Genomic DNA, 17,249 nt, shown 5'->3' with positions numbered 1-17,249 from the left:
TTATATCTGAGAGCTACATTCTAAAACACAAATATGTGATGGAAGTGAAAATAAATGCAATCGCATGAAATCAGTCCAAGTTTCATAGGTCGGGCGTTTACAAAGGACACAGAGGGAGTGAAAATGGATCGCATCGCCTGAATTCAGTTCAAGTTTTAGAACTGGTTTATAACGACAAAGACAAGAGTGAAAATAAATGGAACTAAATGGAGTCAGCACAAGTTTTATAAGTCGGTGTTTACAACGGACTAAGAGGAGAATGCAAATAAATAGAATCGCATGAAATCAGTAAGAGTTTCTTTAGTCGGTTTTTACGAAAGACAATGATGGAAGTGAAAATAAATGGAATCACATGAACTCCAAAATTGTAGTGGGACTATGTGTGTCCACACAGTAAACTTTTCCTGTTGTGCATTCGTCAAAGTAACAGCCAGTGTCATAGCAAGGAACATGTCATATTAATGTCAAGCTGATGGGATCAACGAGTGAATTTGAAAATTCAGACTTAGTGACAATAAACCAATACGTGATAGCAAATGTACAACTTTTGATAATTTTAGTCGTTTTTCCTAATAACTCTGCTGACGTAGATTTCATTTTGCTCAAAACCATAGTTCAACTTGATATTATAAGTAGTAAAAAGTATTACTTATTATATCAATATAGGTACTTACACTATTGTCGGTATTTCATTCCAAAGATTCATTGACACATTTATAGATATTGCATGACATGTGACACTGGAGATGAGTTGTATTTACTGAGCATTTCAATTTAGAAAATATAGAAATCAATACCAAACAAAAGTAACAGGAATAAATGAAATACACGGTTCCTTTTTAGTAACAATGCATTATTTATATTAAATCTTAGGTCAGCAATATCAGCTCAAACTAAACTCAAAAGTTATTATAGTGAAAGCCTAACTATACGAATACAGCACTTAAATTGAAGTGAACACTCTATTATATTTTATTTCCCTACTACATATCATTATGTGTTTTATAAGCTTGTGAATATTCTTAGTAAATCTTTCATTTTGTATACTGTAATTTTATAACTGTTTGGCCATAACTATTTATTGTAAATGTGCTTGTGCTAAGAATTATTGTCTATTGCCTTTGTATATTGTCTATTTGTCTATTTATTTGTGAACATTTATTTTTCAATACTTTTTCAATTCCTTAAGAAAATGTCATCACATCATCTACCTCGTGACATCGACGTATTAGATCTTAATCAATAATGTTTATGTCGGACAATCTAATCTATGTTTATATAAAACGATTACATAACATGCCACAGATAACTAAGTGTCATACTACTTCAAATCACTGAGGTATGTTACATATAGAAATAGGAAAATTTATTTAACAAATACTTCCGGAATCTTTCTTACTTGATGCGTAGTATTTTAAATTTAAACGTATTGGTATCCTTTTGCTGCACATAATATACATCGAAATAAAGTTCAGATGGCCTGACCTAGTAATTTTGCAGAAACACATATAATGGCTGGATTGTGCAATCTTGAGGGCAAAATTGCTCTTATTACTGGTAAGAAGGCGTTTTATACTTGACAAGTCAGTAAATTTCATATCTGATTATGCATGCATAAATATAATGAAATTGATGATAAGACGGTTATTTTGATCTACGTTAATGTTATTTGTCCGGTCACTCTAATCTGTTGGTCACACCCGTCATATCAAATATAAATGTATTGTAAAATGTACTAAGTTACTTCGTTTTGTAATCATTTATTGTATTTAAAGGTTAAAGATATTGTTTAAATTGTTTCAACTGTTATAACATCAGGGGTTAACCAGTTTTTGACAGTTATTTCACTAGTACAATATTTATGAATTTTAGTTTTCAGCGGTCATTTTGATCTTTACATCATCTGAAAAGTCTGAAAAATAAATTATTCAGTCATGTTCAGTCTTTCAGTCAAGTTTCAGATTCACCTACTGCGGTAAATTCACTATTGTTCAGACATTTCGCCTGTTGTCAATTCAGTATCATATGATGTGCAAGTACATAAAAACTACTGAACAGTCCGAATAGATTTTAATTGACTCCAAGACAATTTTTTGAACAGCACTGAATTTACCGGAGTGAATAAGTGAAAATGAATTAATCCTTTATTGTTCTGTCTTTTAAGAGCTGTCCAGATCGAAATGGCCATTTCATATCAAAATTGGATTCCTGCTGTAAACGGCACCAAGCCTTTTAGATGTGTTCCTCAGTTCATATTAAAATCATCCGACTTATCATACATTCGTGTATTTAGTTATGATATTTCTTTTGTAAGTCTGGTTGGATATTGTGTTATGTCTTATCGTTTGTGGTTTGAATTTTATTCTTATTTTCTCTATGTATGTAAAAGTTAAGATGAATAATCAGTTAGTTCATTTATATTATTTTTAGTTTAAAGCAACTATATGCACATAATTTATTTGTTTTACACAGTTTTTAATTAGAAGAAAAACCGGTTAGAAAATACAAATAATTGCACCATTTCTAACACAATTCTATATTTATATTCTTGTAATGGTTAGAAAATACATAATAACACCGTTACAAACTTAATCTCAATTTTGTATTCTAGAAATTTACCTGTGACGTCACTTTTTGTGGCGTTGTTACATTCGTGTGACGCACATTTAATAATTCTATTGTGGTGTACTGGTGAACTGTCGTAAATTAATGGGAGGTGTCCGTTGTTATTCTGTGATTTACATGTTGAAATATATTATTATATTATTTATTTATGTATTTCTCTGTCCTGAGTGTTCTTGCGTTTATTTGTACTGTATTCCTGTCACGTATTTTGTCATTTTAGCGGTATTTTTAACATTGCCGTATAAGCGTGAAGTTTGGCTAGCCATAAAACCAGGTTCAACCCACCATTTTTTTTAAATGTCCTGTACCAAGTCAGGAATATAGCAGTTGTTATGAAATAGTCCGTTTCTATGTTTGTTGGCGTTTGTTTTTGTAGCAGTTCAGTGTTTCTGTTGTTCTGTTGTTTTCCTCTTAATATAGTTGATGTGTTTCCCTCGGCTTTTGTGACCTGGATTTGTTTTCGCTTAATCGATTTATGTCTATTGAACAGGGTATACTACTGTTGCCTTTATTTATCTTTAATGAGTTTTGTTTTAAAGAATTACGTTAGTGTGAAGAACCTTAAACACCTCCTTTTGTATCGTATCATATGAAAATATTATGCAGACTCTCTGTATCGTATTTACATATCTCGAAATATATTGATAAGAAATATCAGTAATATAGTATTTTTTCTGTAAATTTATTGTTCATGAAATGTTAAAACCTTTCGAAACAAAATTATTCGGACCAACTGATAAGTTTGAAAACATCACAGAATTGAGATATGGGTTTTTTCATTAGGTGCCAGTTCTGGTATAGGACAAGGAACTGCGATCTTGTTTGCAAAACTTGGTGCGAAACTTGCAATCACAGGTAGAAATGAGGAAAATTTGCGGAAAACAGCTGATGAATGTGAAAAACAATGTGGAATAAAGGTAAGTGATAGTCCTTAAGAAAATGAACTTGTATTTTAATAAGTCCTCGTGTTGATTATATTCCATCTGGAAAGAAGTAAAAATATGGAAGTATATGCATGAAATGATATTTTTTATCTAAAACATATAATAAAAACTGGACTCAATCATGGATATATTACTGCGACAATGAGTCAACATTTTAGATCGGTAAAAGTACGATTCACTGTGGATGCAATGTATGGCAAAACTTTAAGAAAATGTTGACTATTTTTTTTTCAAAAACTGAATAAGAACTTGATGTCATTGAATTTCAGGTTACCAAAGGGATCAAAATATCTTCAAAATGCACATCACAATTGAGATGGACCAAACACGATTTAAACTATCCTTTACGTTGATGATATATAGATTCTAGCTCCATTGTTAAATATGAGAATAATGAACGGCATTATATTTTAAAACAAGGTCTATATAGGATGGGTACTACCCCTCGAGTTTCATAGTCAATCGGCAGTGTTATCGATTAAGTTGACGTAGTAAAAACGTTTCATTTAGCTATTATTCGTATGTTTCTCTGTCCTATATGTTCTCCCATTTATTTGTATTGTAGTCCTGTCATGTAATGTTGTCATTTTAATGTTATATTTAACATTGCCATAAAAGCGGGAGGTTTGGCTAGCCACAAAACCAGGTTCAACCCACCATTTTTTTTCTTAAAATGTCCTGTACCAAGTCAGGAAAATGGCCATTGTTATATCATAGTTCGTTTCTGTGTGTGTTACATTTTAATGTTGTGTTTCTGTTGTGTCGTACGTAGTTCTCCTCTTATATTTGATGTGTTTCCCTCAGTTTTAGTTTGTAACCCGGATTTGTTTTTATCTCAATCGATTTATGAATTTCGAACAGCGGTATACTACTGTTGCCTTTATTCATGTCAAATTTGGCGTACTGCAAGAATTTTTTTTTTTTAAATTGCTTTAAAAATACGACTGCCATAACAAAACCATATCATCTTTAAGAAAAAATAAAATGGAAACGGAATTAATACACACTACGATTTTCACAATAGTTTTTAGGAAGCAAACCTCATTTGAGATCTCAACTTTCGCCTGTTAAGAGATTGCATAACATAAAAACGTAAACAGAGACTAGAAATTGTTCTGGTTTGGAAAAGCACGCAAATAGAAGTACATAATAACCAAAAAGTTTCTATGATTTAACCCCTAAAACTTATCAGAGTCTACTGAAATACAATGATAAATCAAAGTTTTTCAAATCTAGTTCTACTGCATATACATCGTTTTAAAAAGGAAATATCTGTATTGGATTTATTTTTAAATTGAAGCCACTGATGATAGTAGCAGACCTTGCAAAGGAAAGTGATATACAAAAAGTTATAGATGATACCATCAAAGGTTACAGAAGTATTGATATTTTAGTATGTTGTTTCTTATATGTGTAGAAATATGTTATAGTCAACAGACGGAGTGAATACGATTTCGGATTGTATCATAATTATCAAAATGTTATCCGTCTGAAAAAGAATAAAAAGGAAGGAGAAAATATCACTAAGCAAATAGAAAACCATAGAACGAAGAAAGACACACAATGAGCAATTATACGTGAAAATAATCTATTTCAATTTACAATTTACCAAATTAGTCAAACAAACTACTTTTAAACTTTATCAGATCAGAAAAAAAATTTCAAACGCTGCGCGTTATCTTTTTCACATTTTCAAGCTGAAGTATATTCTCCCGTTGATGGTATGATTCGAAGGGTTGAAAGTCTTGTTCATTCAACAATTTGTTTTTCTGTATTTAGGTTAATAATGCCGGTATTGGTATGATGGGAGGTATTGAGACATTGACCCCTCAACAGTATGATGAAGTGATGAATATAAATACGAGGTGATATTGAATTAAATGAGTTTAATTGCCTCTATATTGACAAAAATATATAAAGTAAAAAAAATTACCCAGATCTTTGAACAAATGATGATGAACTACAAGATTATGAATTAGATTATGATTTTGGATTGAGCTAAGCTACTGATAGTAAGTTAACTCATTACATTCGTGAAAGTATATCTAAGCTCTTTAAGAGTCTGTTTGTAAAGCTTAGCTTCGTCATTGAATGCTTTCATTTGAAGCTGCAGTCAATATTTACTCCTCTAAACGCGATATCCTTCCTGTTAAAAGTGCAGTAACATTGGTACCGTAACTGTTATTGAGTATAATCAGACCTTAACTTATTTGTAGAATTACTCTATGTCGTGTTCCTATTGTTGAATGAAGGGTGTTGATTTAGAGTAAGACCAATAACAACCTTTCTGGGGGAATTGTGGTTCTTTTTTCTCATAATGAAAGAGGTACTTAATTATGTTAACTATTGTTGAATAACTGTATACGCAAAATATTTTAAGTTCCATTGATGACTTTTTTAATTAAAAGAGAGGCGAAAAATACCAAACGGACATTCAAACTCATAAGTCGAAAATAAACACAAAGCCATGGCAAAAAACGAAAAAGACTAAAAGACAAACAATAGTATACAAAACACATCTAATAGAAAACGAAAGACTGAGCAATCCGAACCCCACCACAAACCGGGGGTGATATCAGGTGCTCCGAAAGGTTAACTTATCATATTTATGATTTCAGATCGATTTTCCTTCTAACAAAGCTGTCTGTTCCACATCTTAATCAGAATGGCAGTATAATTAACGTATCTACCAATGTTACGATTGGTCCGGTAAGAAACCATTTATAATTGTTCACCGTTCTTGCTATTAAGAGTTAAACTGATTGCAGATATATCCCTAATCAGACTTTTTGTATCAACAAAACAACTGATGATTGTTTGGTTAACTGAGTAGGCCATATTAACAACACAAAATCTTATTTCCATTTCGTTTACCAATTTACAAAAACTTAATCAAAGGGTTTAGCAGCAGCAAATATCAACTGATCGTTGGTATTAAGGAGAACTATTTTAGATTAAAACACATTTTACAGTTAACTGACGTATATCATGATTAACAGGGACCTCTTTTTGTAACATTTAGTAGCAGAAGACACCAAACCGACAATTACGAATCATAAGTTGAAGAAAAACCGACAATGCAATTACCAAAAACTAAAAATGAAGAAAAGACATTAACAGTTTACAAAACACTATATAGAAAACTTAAGACAGCAATATGATTACTACCAATAATTCGGAGGTGATCGCAGGTGCTCCGGAAGGTTAGGCAGCTACTACTCCACGTGTGGCGTCCGTCGTGTTGCTCATGGCCAGTACGAATGTGGTGATGTCACGATCGGGGAAAAGAGGTTATTGTGGCGACGACAATTGCAACACTTCCTGTGTCATCTGTGAATCAGATATTCCATAACGATTAATAAATAGCCACTGTGAACCCTTGGTTTAATAGCTCTCTTGTAAGCAGCAGATCTTTATATAGGAAATCAGGATAGGAAACGCGAGCTCTATGATATCGTATCATCTCGCAGCCTTTTGATACACCACCGTACATCATTGTTAATTTCTAGATTTGAGTGAAAGTATGAGGCAATCTTAACTGTATCTGTTTTATTTGATGGGATAGATGCGTTCAAACTTTGAATTATTTAGGTAGATGAGTTCATCTTTATAGCGGACAGTGATGTTAAAGGACAATGCTAGCTTCTTTTCATTCTTCCTGAAACACAAGTCTTCCAAACGTTACAAATAAGGTATCAAACAAAACAATCAAGCATTTTGATGATGCCAGTTTCGGATATTTTTGTAATAGGCATATTTTATTTCAATTTGCAGTTATACTTGCAATTCTAAAAGACCTTTCAGTAACAACTTTTGAACCATTTCCTAAATACATGTATTCATTTGTTTAGGTTTATTTCATTTGCCTGTTCGTTTTTTTAAACCTTGGCGGTTGTTGTTACTTAATCTTTAGTGTTTCTGCGTGATGTTTTGTTGACTTCTGTGAATGAATAAAGGGTATGTCATTTGTCGTTTTAGTTAAACTAATATATCTGTTCTGTTCTTTGATTACCATGAGGTTACAGAAAGTTTGAAAACTGTGAATGGTGGAAGAAAGACTCTAATAAATGGCAAAGGCTCAGGTGGTCTTTAAATTTTTGGATAGCCTATATTCATATTATGCATTATTCTTCATGTTGATTTTACCTTTTTCATGTGTAGATTGTAAATTACTATATCCTATTCGCTAAAATTAATATTGACCAGTTGAAGCATATATACATAACTATGATACAAATTAAGTGCATCTGACAGGTGTTTTAGTCAATATATAAACTGCAAGGTTTAATATATGTTTTTATTTAATGCCTGTTTAGGTTCCTTCATTATTAGCATACGGCATGTCGAAATGTGCATTAGATTACTTGACAAAAAATGTAGCAGTAGGTAAGTTATACACTAGTATTGGCAGATAAATCCTTTACATTGATTATGAAATTTCAAGTTCTTTTTTATAGATACTCTTTCCAAATGGATTAAGTCTGTGAGGTCGTTCATACAAATCAGAATTAAAAACTTTTTTTTAACAGTCATTTTACTGCACTGAAAGCTTCATGGGTCTCCAAATTAACAACAACCGAACTGCCGAACTGGAAGATTATTGCTACTAAATATTTTAACACTCTTGGTAAAAACTTTCTTGTCTTTAAAATGAATTTAGATAACATAAAATCACTAAATGAATTTGGAAACATACCTGATTTTTATTTACAAGTAATTTCAAGTCGGGTGATAACAGGAAGAGGTTTAACAAAATTTTCTGATCACTTTTCGGGTATCAGAAAACAGATTATTTGGGGAAAAAATATATATAAAAAATCGCAATAAAAGTTTGTTCTTCCCGAACTGGGTTAAACGTGGATTGGTGTATATTAACGACATACTGGATAGTGAGGGAAAATTATCCGAAAGCTTTATTTTAAAAAAGTTAAAGAATAAATCAAACTGGATTGCAGAGTTTAAGATGTTAAAATCTTGCATTCCAAAAGAATGGCTGCAAGTTTTAAAACAAGAAAACTCCGTTAAGAGTATAATCAATATATGTAAGGATAAATTAAGATGGCAAAATAAACAAATTGAAGCAAAATATATCAACAATAAAATACTCTATAATACTTTAATAGATAAAAAATATACAAAGCCAATCGGTATTAATATTTGGACGAGATATCTAAAATTAGAATACACACCACAAATGACATTTGTATACGATTTTATATTTAAAATTTTAACAGAAAACAAGTTGAAAATTTTCAGATGGAAACTACTTCAGTATATTATTCCTACAAAGCAGTTACTTTTAAGATGGAAAATATCTGAGAATGATAAATGCAATTTTTGTAAAACAGAAGAAGAAGATTACTTGCATTTCTTTATTACATGTTCTTTTTTGAAAGATTTTTGGGAGAAGGTACATTATCTTCTAGCAAAAATGAATTTTCATAACAAGGTATTAGCAAAACAATTAGTATTTGGATACAAAATATCAGACCAGCGGTATTATGGTTTTAACTATTTTTTGACAGTTTTAGGTTTTTGTATTTCCAAGTCATATTATGTCTCCGAGCAAAAACTTAAATTTTTAGATGTGTATAGTATGTTTATAAAAGAAATACGAAGGGTTATGAATGAGAACAAAACAGTATCTCAAAATGTATTTTTCATTAATTTAAAAAGATTGATATAATAGAAAAAAACGTTTATATTTTATTATATTCTAAGTATTGTCCTGGATACTCAGAAAGTATTTCACAGGGATACTTTATTGGAGCTTGGACAGTGAAGTAAAATTGTTACAAGCATTCTGAAGAATAAAGAATATCTATTTGTTGTTAAAAAAAAAAGAATTAAAAATTTGAATGGGTCTATGAATACACATGCTACATCAATCTTTAAAGATCAAATGTTGCAAAACACCTGTCCTACCTCCATGACAAATATGTTGTTGTTCGCGGATAAAGCCCCAAACAACATCGTTTTTGTGTGTAAATCACATTACATAAACTGCTTGATAAATGAATAAGGTATTGAAAATTCAGTTGGAAACTCAACATAAACCCCCACGACACTTACCAAGGAGGAAATCCTGGATAAACATAGATCTGTTCCTTTGGAATTTCAACCAAAGATGAAACTAGATCTTCTCAATTACATAAGTGTCCTTACAAACAACGCTTTATTGCTGGGTCTTCCAAGTGCTCCACGGAACCTATTTCTAAATTATAACATCACTATTATTAGCAATCAAAGCCGGGTTGCAAAATAGAAAAAAATCTCTGAAACTGACATTATTAAGAAGCTTGATTTCTTAATTGACAACATATTTGTTACGTTTTGAGGGCGTGTTTTTCAACAAACAATCGGCATTCCCATGGGAACCAACTGTGCTTCTCTTCTTGCCGATTAATTCATTTATTCATATGAGACTGACTTCATATAGGAGCTTCTTAGAAAGAAAGAAAAAGCAGTTAGCATTATCCTTTAACTTCACTCTCCGCTATATGGATGATTTTACTCTCGAACTTGAGATAAAGGATGCAACAGATACAGTTAAGTCTGCCTCATATCTTGACTTACTTCTCGAAATTGACAATGAGTGTCGGTTGAAAACAAAACTTTACGACAAAAGAGATGATTTTAGCTTTCCCAATTGTGAACTTTCCATTTCTAGGTAGCAACTATCTAGCAACGCCTGCACACGGAGTATACATTTCTTAGTTGATACGATATTCCAGTATTTCCTATCATGATTTCCTTGATAGAAGGTTGCTGCTCACAAGGAAGCTATTAAACCATGAGTTCCAAGTAGTGGAATTGAAATCTTCCCTTCGTAAATTTTACGGATGCCATCACCATTTGGTTGACTGTTATGGAATATTTAGTTCACAGATGACGACGGATATGTTCCAATTGTCGAAACCACAATCCTGTCCTCTTTTCCCCGAATGTGACCTACTGAATTGGACTTATCACCGGTTTTGTACTTACATGAACAACACGATGGGTGCCACATGTGGAGCTGGATCTACTACCCTTCTGGGGCAGCTGATATCACTCCTAGTTTTGTTTAAAAAGTGATCGTGTTGCTCTTGCTTCAGTTTTTAGTGTTGTCCTTTTTGCTTTTATTTTTGTAATGTCTGTGAAGTTTATACCGGTAACAGTCTTGTCTATCCTTTGACATGAAAAATTCGTTTCAATTTCAAAATTTTACATTTGGTCAAATTTTAAGGTTGACATGACCGTTGGTTTATAAATTTGGTAATGTTTTAGGGTTAAGAAGGACAATTACCAATCCACCACTGCGTGATGCCTAATCACTTCATATAACTTATCAACCTATTTTAACGGAGTAACACGACGGGTGTCGCATGTGGAGAAGGATCTACTTACCCTTCCGGAGCACCTGAGATCACCCCGGTTTTTGGTGGGGTTCGTGTTGCTCAGTCTTAATTTGCTATTTTGTGTTTAGTGAACTGTTGTTTGTCTTTTTTTTCTTTTTTTTCATCGCGTTGTCAGTTTATTTTCGACTTATTAGTTTGAACGTCCCTTTGGTATCTTTCGCCTTTTTTTTCCAGATTTATGGAAAATGTAAAACATTTACCAGTAATGAATCGAAAACATATAAACAACCATAACAAATTATAGGCGAACTTAAGTCACTCGATTCTATGCAAAGCCAAATCTCGTTTATATATTAGATTTGTGGGATATATATTTGTCAACTTGGCGAGCTGTTTTGGAAACAACTGGATGACTTTTGGATAATGTGCAGTCTATAACATGTCCTCAAGACGCGACAGGAAATAGGGTTTATTTTACATTTACTCAGTCAAAATTTCGCAATAGAAACAAAATGAAAACAAAATTTTATAAATAAAATGCGTCCAAAGCGCTTTTCTGGAATCACTTTCATCAGAAATGCTCGAGCTCAAAGCCGAATATTTAAAATCCGAGGATGTATAAGAACCGAAACAGGGAACAAGACCCAATCGGAGAATCTACAGACCAGACGACTATTGTGATATATAGAGATCGGAGACGATGAAACCATGTCGCTAGTGAGTTCAGAAACACGGATATCGTATATCGATCAACCAATTAGTGATGGTGACCGTAAAACTCATTTAGTGTTGATTATTCGTCGTTCCTCATAACCATGTTAAACGTCCTTTTAATGTTAATACCAAAGGAAAGAAGTACTTTTCTGTGATTTTCTAAATATCCTTTGTGGTGAGTAATGGAATGATGGTATATGTGGGATAAATTACAAGTTCTTGATTGATTCATTACAATAGTCATGAATTGTGCACATAAAACAATATTGAATGGGGTTTTTCTGTTGTAACAACATCTTTTTGAGTCCTGAATGCATAACCTTACAGCTTTGATCAATTTAGATAAAGTGTCCAGTTTTTATTCATTGTATTGAATTGATGACATAGTTCGGAATGCATCTATCAGTATCGTTAAGTTCTTCTTCTAGTTGATGGGATAGGGACTTTGGTATTCAGGCCTTTGGCTTACAAATATCATAGTTGTTCATTGTTTACAATCCTAAGGTACCCGGCTATATCCAGACCAGCAGAAATATCTTTGTATTGGGACGATGAACAATAGTAATTGGATGTACTTTAATAAATCCAGCTTTGAATTTAAATAGTTATAGTTTCGGAAATAGGACCGCTAACACACTTTGGTCATTTGTGTGCTCTTTCATTGACGTGTACTGCACGCCATTTATATTAGAAACTTTGTTTACTGTAGTATTTTATATTTATGTATTTTTCGTCAAACAAATTATAAAAAATTTTATTTCAGAACTTGCACCGAGGAAGATCAGAGTTAATAGTGTAAAGTAAGTGAACAGTTGTATATATTAACTACTTTAGTTAATTCAATAGTGCTGAAATTGATTCCTGAAGTATGAAAAGCTGTTTTCCTTTGAATTTGAATTCTGTGATTCAACTTTAAATTGTTAATGTTCAATGTAGTTCTAAAACTTTAAATTGATTGATTGAATGTAGTTTGACATCAACTTTATAAAACATTTTATAAAATTTCAGCCCAGGGATAATAGTAACAGAAGTCCATAGACGAATGGGCATGGATGAAGATACCTATCAAAATGTATGTTTCTTCATTCACGGCTTTATCTTGAATATCGAATATTGGTTAACATTCTCCGTGATTTGAAATTGAATCTTTGGAAGAAATTCAGATAGTTCGCCAAAAGAATATTAGTCTTGTTACTTTGATATGTCTCTTCCTAATCGATTTACAAGACTTGAAGATCGGTAAATTACTGTCGCCTTAAATTAGCATATTTTATTTCAAAATGTCTTCAGTCAACATTTGACGACTCCTTCGAGATCTGTTCAACAACCAAATATTTTGAAATTTTAAAAGAGGGACGAAAGATACCAGAGGGACAGTCAAACTCATAGATAGAAAACAAACTGACAACGCCATGGCCAAAGATAAAAAGACAACCAGACAAATAATAGTACAGATGACACAACATAGAAAACCAAAGACTAAGCAACGCGAACCCACCAAAAACTGAGGGTGATCTAATGTGCTCCGGAAGGGTAAGCAGATCCTACTCCTCATGTGGCACCCGTCGTGTTGCTTATGTTATTACAAATCCGGTAAATAGTCTAATTCGGTAAGTCACATTCGTGAAAAGGGAGGATATTGTAGTTACGACATAAGGAACATATCCGATATCATCTGTGAAACGGTTATTCCATAACGGTCAACCAACTCGTGATGGCGTCCGTAAAATTTACGAAGGGATGACTTCAACTTCACCATTTGGAACTCTTGGTTTAATAGCTTCCTTGTGAGCTGCAATCCTCTATCCTTTTGTCGTTAAGTTTTGTTTTCAACCGACCCTCATTGTCAATTTCTAGATGTAAGTCAAGATATGAGGCAGACTTAACTGTATCTATAGTATCCTTTATCTCTAGTTCGATGGGATAGATTCGTTCAACATAGTCACCAAATTTTGTATTATTTAGTGAGAGAACATCATCTATATAGCGGAACGTAGAGTTAAAGCATATTGCTAACTTCTTATCTTTCTTCCTAAGAAGTTCCTGTATGAAGTCAGCCTCATAATAATAAAGAAACAAGTCGGCAAGAAGAGGGGCACAATTGGTTCCCATTGGAATCCGACAGTCTGTTGAAAAACACGTCCTCCAAACGTAACAAATATGTTGTCAATCAAGAAATCAAGCATCTTGATAATGTCAGTTTCAGAGAATTTTTTGTTTGAATCAGAGTGATGCTTTACAAAGTAGGATTTATCCCTCCCCAAGACAAGATACTTGTATCTACGTTCGCCATTCTTTTTAATGAAACAAAGTAATACCAACTCTTTCAATTTTTCTTTTAGTTTGGAATGGGGAATACTTGTATAAAGTGTAGAAAAGTCAAATGTTTTAAGTTAAATGGACTTTTTTGTATCATACTACGTTAACTAATTTTCTTTATCACAAAAAATATTAAAAAGATAAAACGATACCAAGTGGCAATCAAAAACAAATAAAGCAGACAACACCATGGCCAAAATAAATATATGAAAAGAAAAATATTAGTCCACAAAACATTACATCGACAACAAAAGAGTAACTGTGGGTGTACTCAGGTGCTGCATTAGGGGAATAAGTCGAACAGATGACTAACTTTACCATTAACAATCCATAGTTAAAACGTCAATAGCAATGATTCTTAAACATCATTAAATTGAAATTATTAAATTACTATAAACACTTATATATCTATGTTTACATATGTAAAGTGGCAAAACCGATGACCGAGAACAATAGAAAATTCACTCATTTGAAAAAGTCGAGAAAATCAGTAGTAAAACAATGCCGGTGACGATACTGAGGAAAAGTGATTTCTAAACAACAATCATACATTTTAAAGAAATAACTAGTATTTGTTGAACTGTTTTATTAGAAATATACATGACAATAAACAATGTTTTTGTTCATTATTTATCGATGATTTGCATTAGAAGCTTGTGAAACTGAAATTTAAAAAATGTTAATCTTTGCTGCACAGCGATTAACAAAATTGAAAAAATCATGTACATACAAAATCTAAAGATCTTTCAGGTCACCAATTTTCGGGATGTTCCACATAGTTCGTAGCATGTTACAATTTCCCAAAAATTACCTAATTTTCACATCTTAAGATTTCGAGTACACCGGTCTGCTCTTGTCACGTGAACTTTCAATATAAAAGTATTGTCTTTTCGTAAATTTAACTTTTCAAAAGTCGTGTCTATGCAGATTCAAAAATTAATGATGAATATTTTAATGAAGTAGGTTATCCGTTTAAAAATATTTACTTTTTTATAAAATTTTAAGAAAAGATCGTCTCGATTTCTGTACCTTTTCGATCTATTCACATTCAAGGTTTACATCGGGACAAGGTTCGTTTGAATTTGCTTAGTAACTTAATTTCAAAAGTATTAATCTTTGCTGGATATCAATCGATTCCGTTGGAATTTTTCCCCTGAACTGCTCTGATCTAGCTGTATACATATTCGGATAATTGGCATGTTTAAGAGAAGTATAAAGCAAGTAGAAAAATAAATTGAATTTGATACTTCAGGAAATTATTCGCAGAGCAGCATTTTAAACCAATTTTCACAAAGCTCATTTAGCCTGCTGTACTCGTCGGTTGCTATTTTAGGAGGGAAACGATGACATTATATTGAAATTTTGTTTTTATTTCCATTCATTTTTATTGTTACTATTCAACAGAACGCTTTCTAGTGAATTTATAATCATTTGCGTCCTTACTCAAACAAACATTGAAAAGATCATTTTTTTTCAGTGTTTACAGGGGAGGTAATATTTTGACACTAGATTTCCCACTGTGTAGCGTCATTTTTGAGAGAAAATTGCAAAAACTGATCGTCTACTAACAGTCTTCCTTGGTCAAAGTCAATGAAACAAACATGCAACTAGCAAATAATCGTAAAGATTTCCATTCAAAGCGAATGTAATATAAACTCTAATAGTATTGAACTATGTTGTTTCAGAGATGAGACCCCAAAAAAAAACATGATGAAACCGAGGACGAAACTCATGTAAATTGCGTTAGACAGATGGGGAAGCCCCTTATAACAAAATATTGTGGTTCATCTTTTCGAAAATCAAAACTAATATGCATATTATGCAATACGGAAACTGCATTAGATATCCGTATATAAAATATTGATCGACTAGTTCCTTCCTTTAGAAATACTTCATATAAAGGATAACAGGAATATATACTAGTACACCATTGAACAACCGTATAGGGCTTTTTCTACCATTGTCACACAGACTACCCATTCACTTTCAAACAATGCACGGAACGCAAGAAAAAACGCACAATCAGCAGTATTTATTAAAATCAGCTGCTACCTGTCAGGTAACTTGGTTATAACTTAAGTATTTCAAATATGTTTTCAGCAAGTACTTGGCCGCTGTCAGAATATAAATGCCTTAGGAAGAACCGGACAAGTCAATGAAGTGGCAGATTTAATAGCTTTCTTGGCATCAGATAACTCATCTTTTATTACCGGAGCAATTATCCCTATTGATGGTGGAGCAAACATAATAACAGCGACATAAAATATATGTATGTGTTTATCGGTTTGGTTTTGTTTTTTCCGAAGATCGTGGATTGTTGAATGCATTATAGTGCAGAGATATGAATATTCCGTTGCCTTTCTTTCACTTTCGAATATTTGTTCATGGCTTTAAGTGTTATAAAAAAAATGGCGAAAAATACCAAAGTGACATTCATAAGTCGAAGACCAACTGACAACATCATGGCAAAAAAATATATACAAAATGACTAAAAGACAAACGACAGTCAACAAAACATAACATAGGGCCCTAAAGACTGAGAAACACGAACTACACAAAAATCCAGGGGTAACCTCAGGAATGGTAAGTATATCACGCTCCACGTGTGACATCCGTAATATAAATGATACAATTTTATTCATACCAAGGTTCAATACATTTAGACACGTGTAATTTTGAGACCGTTCAGAATAAAAAAAAAAAAAAAACAAAAACAAATAAATGATTCACAACTTGAAGATAGGTTTGGCTGAAATAAATTTAAATGAAAAGGGAAACGAGCGAGTCATATTTTAAGACCAAAACATCCAAAACAACTTTATTTTCGTTATTTAGCATGGCTTAAAGCAATAGATATTATGAAACCCTAGTCTAAGATGGCTTTAAATTAATCAGCTAGTGCGTACAGCCAAAAACTTTGAGTGTACAAATTTAGACTGTAACTGTTTAGTTTATACATTTTGTAATTATATACATACCAAGGTTTTAACTAAATAAGACTGGAGGGTGTGGAATCGTACTGGCTTCGAATACCGGAGGTCTTGGGTTCAATCTCCTTCTGGTCCAATCAAAGAGTGCAAAATTGATATTATTGTTGCTGCTTCTCAACGAAGCCTTGTGCATTAAGCAAAGACTGGTTTATACAGAAGCAGAATTATGTGTCTGTCTTCCTTCAGAGAGTAGTATCCTTTATCTAAAATTCATTGTGATGGATGTAATTAACATAGTGATCGATCTTTAAATTGTTCAATGATTGATTGATTGATTGGTGTTTAACGCCATTTTCAACACTATTGTGCTATTTCGT

The 17,249-nt window shown here is 32.5% G+C and overlaps 1 protein-coding gene across 1 annotated transcript; it reads left to right on the top strand.

Annotated features, from left to right (window-relative positions):
* Positions 1-1,365: 1,365 nt before the first annotated feature.
* Positions 1,366-16,204, top strand: LOC127725498 (3-oxoacyl-[acyl-carrier-protein] reductase FabG-like). The gene is made up of 9 exons (XM_052232511.1): positions 1,366-1,557; positions 3,409-3,542; positions 4,870-4,962; positions 5,349-5,434; positions 6,188-6,278; positions 7,886-7,955; positions 12,387-12,423; positions 12,632-12,695; positions 16,043-16,204. The coding sequence occupies exons 1-9, from the start codon at positions 1,512-1,514 to the stop codon at positions 16,202-16,204; spliced, it is 783 nt and encodes a 260-aa protein (XP_052088471.1). The 5' UTR covers positions 1,366-1,511.
* The last annotated feature ends 1,045 nt before the right edge of the window (positions 16,205-17,249 follow it).

Source organism: Mytilus californianus, unplaced genomic scaffold, assembly GCF_021869535.1.
Source record: "Mytilus californianus isolate M0D057914Y unplaced genomic scaffold, xbMytCali1.0.p SCAF_15, whole genome shotgun sequence".
Classification (NCBI taxonomy): Eukaryota; Metazoa; Mollusca; class Bivalvia; order Mytilida; family Mytilidae; genus Mytilus; species Mytilus californianus.
Note: the sequence above shows the minus strand (reverse complement) of the source record. Positions and strands in the feature narration are given on the sequence as shown.

Bases quoted from the DNA above. Each gene is read 5' to 3' on its own strand.
- LOC127725498 (XM_052232511.1), top strand. From the start codon at position 1,512: ATGGCTGGATTGTGCAATCTTGAGGGCAAAATTGCTCTTATTACTG. The intron at 5,435-6,187 runs GTGATATTGAAT...TTATGATTTCAG, and splicing joins GTGATGAATATAAATACGAG to ATCGATTTTCCTTCTAACAA. The intron at 12,424-12,631 runs GTAAGTGAACAG...ATAAAATTTCAG, and splicing joins ATCAGAGTTAATAGTGTAAA to CCCAGGGATAATAGTAACAG.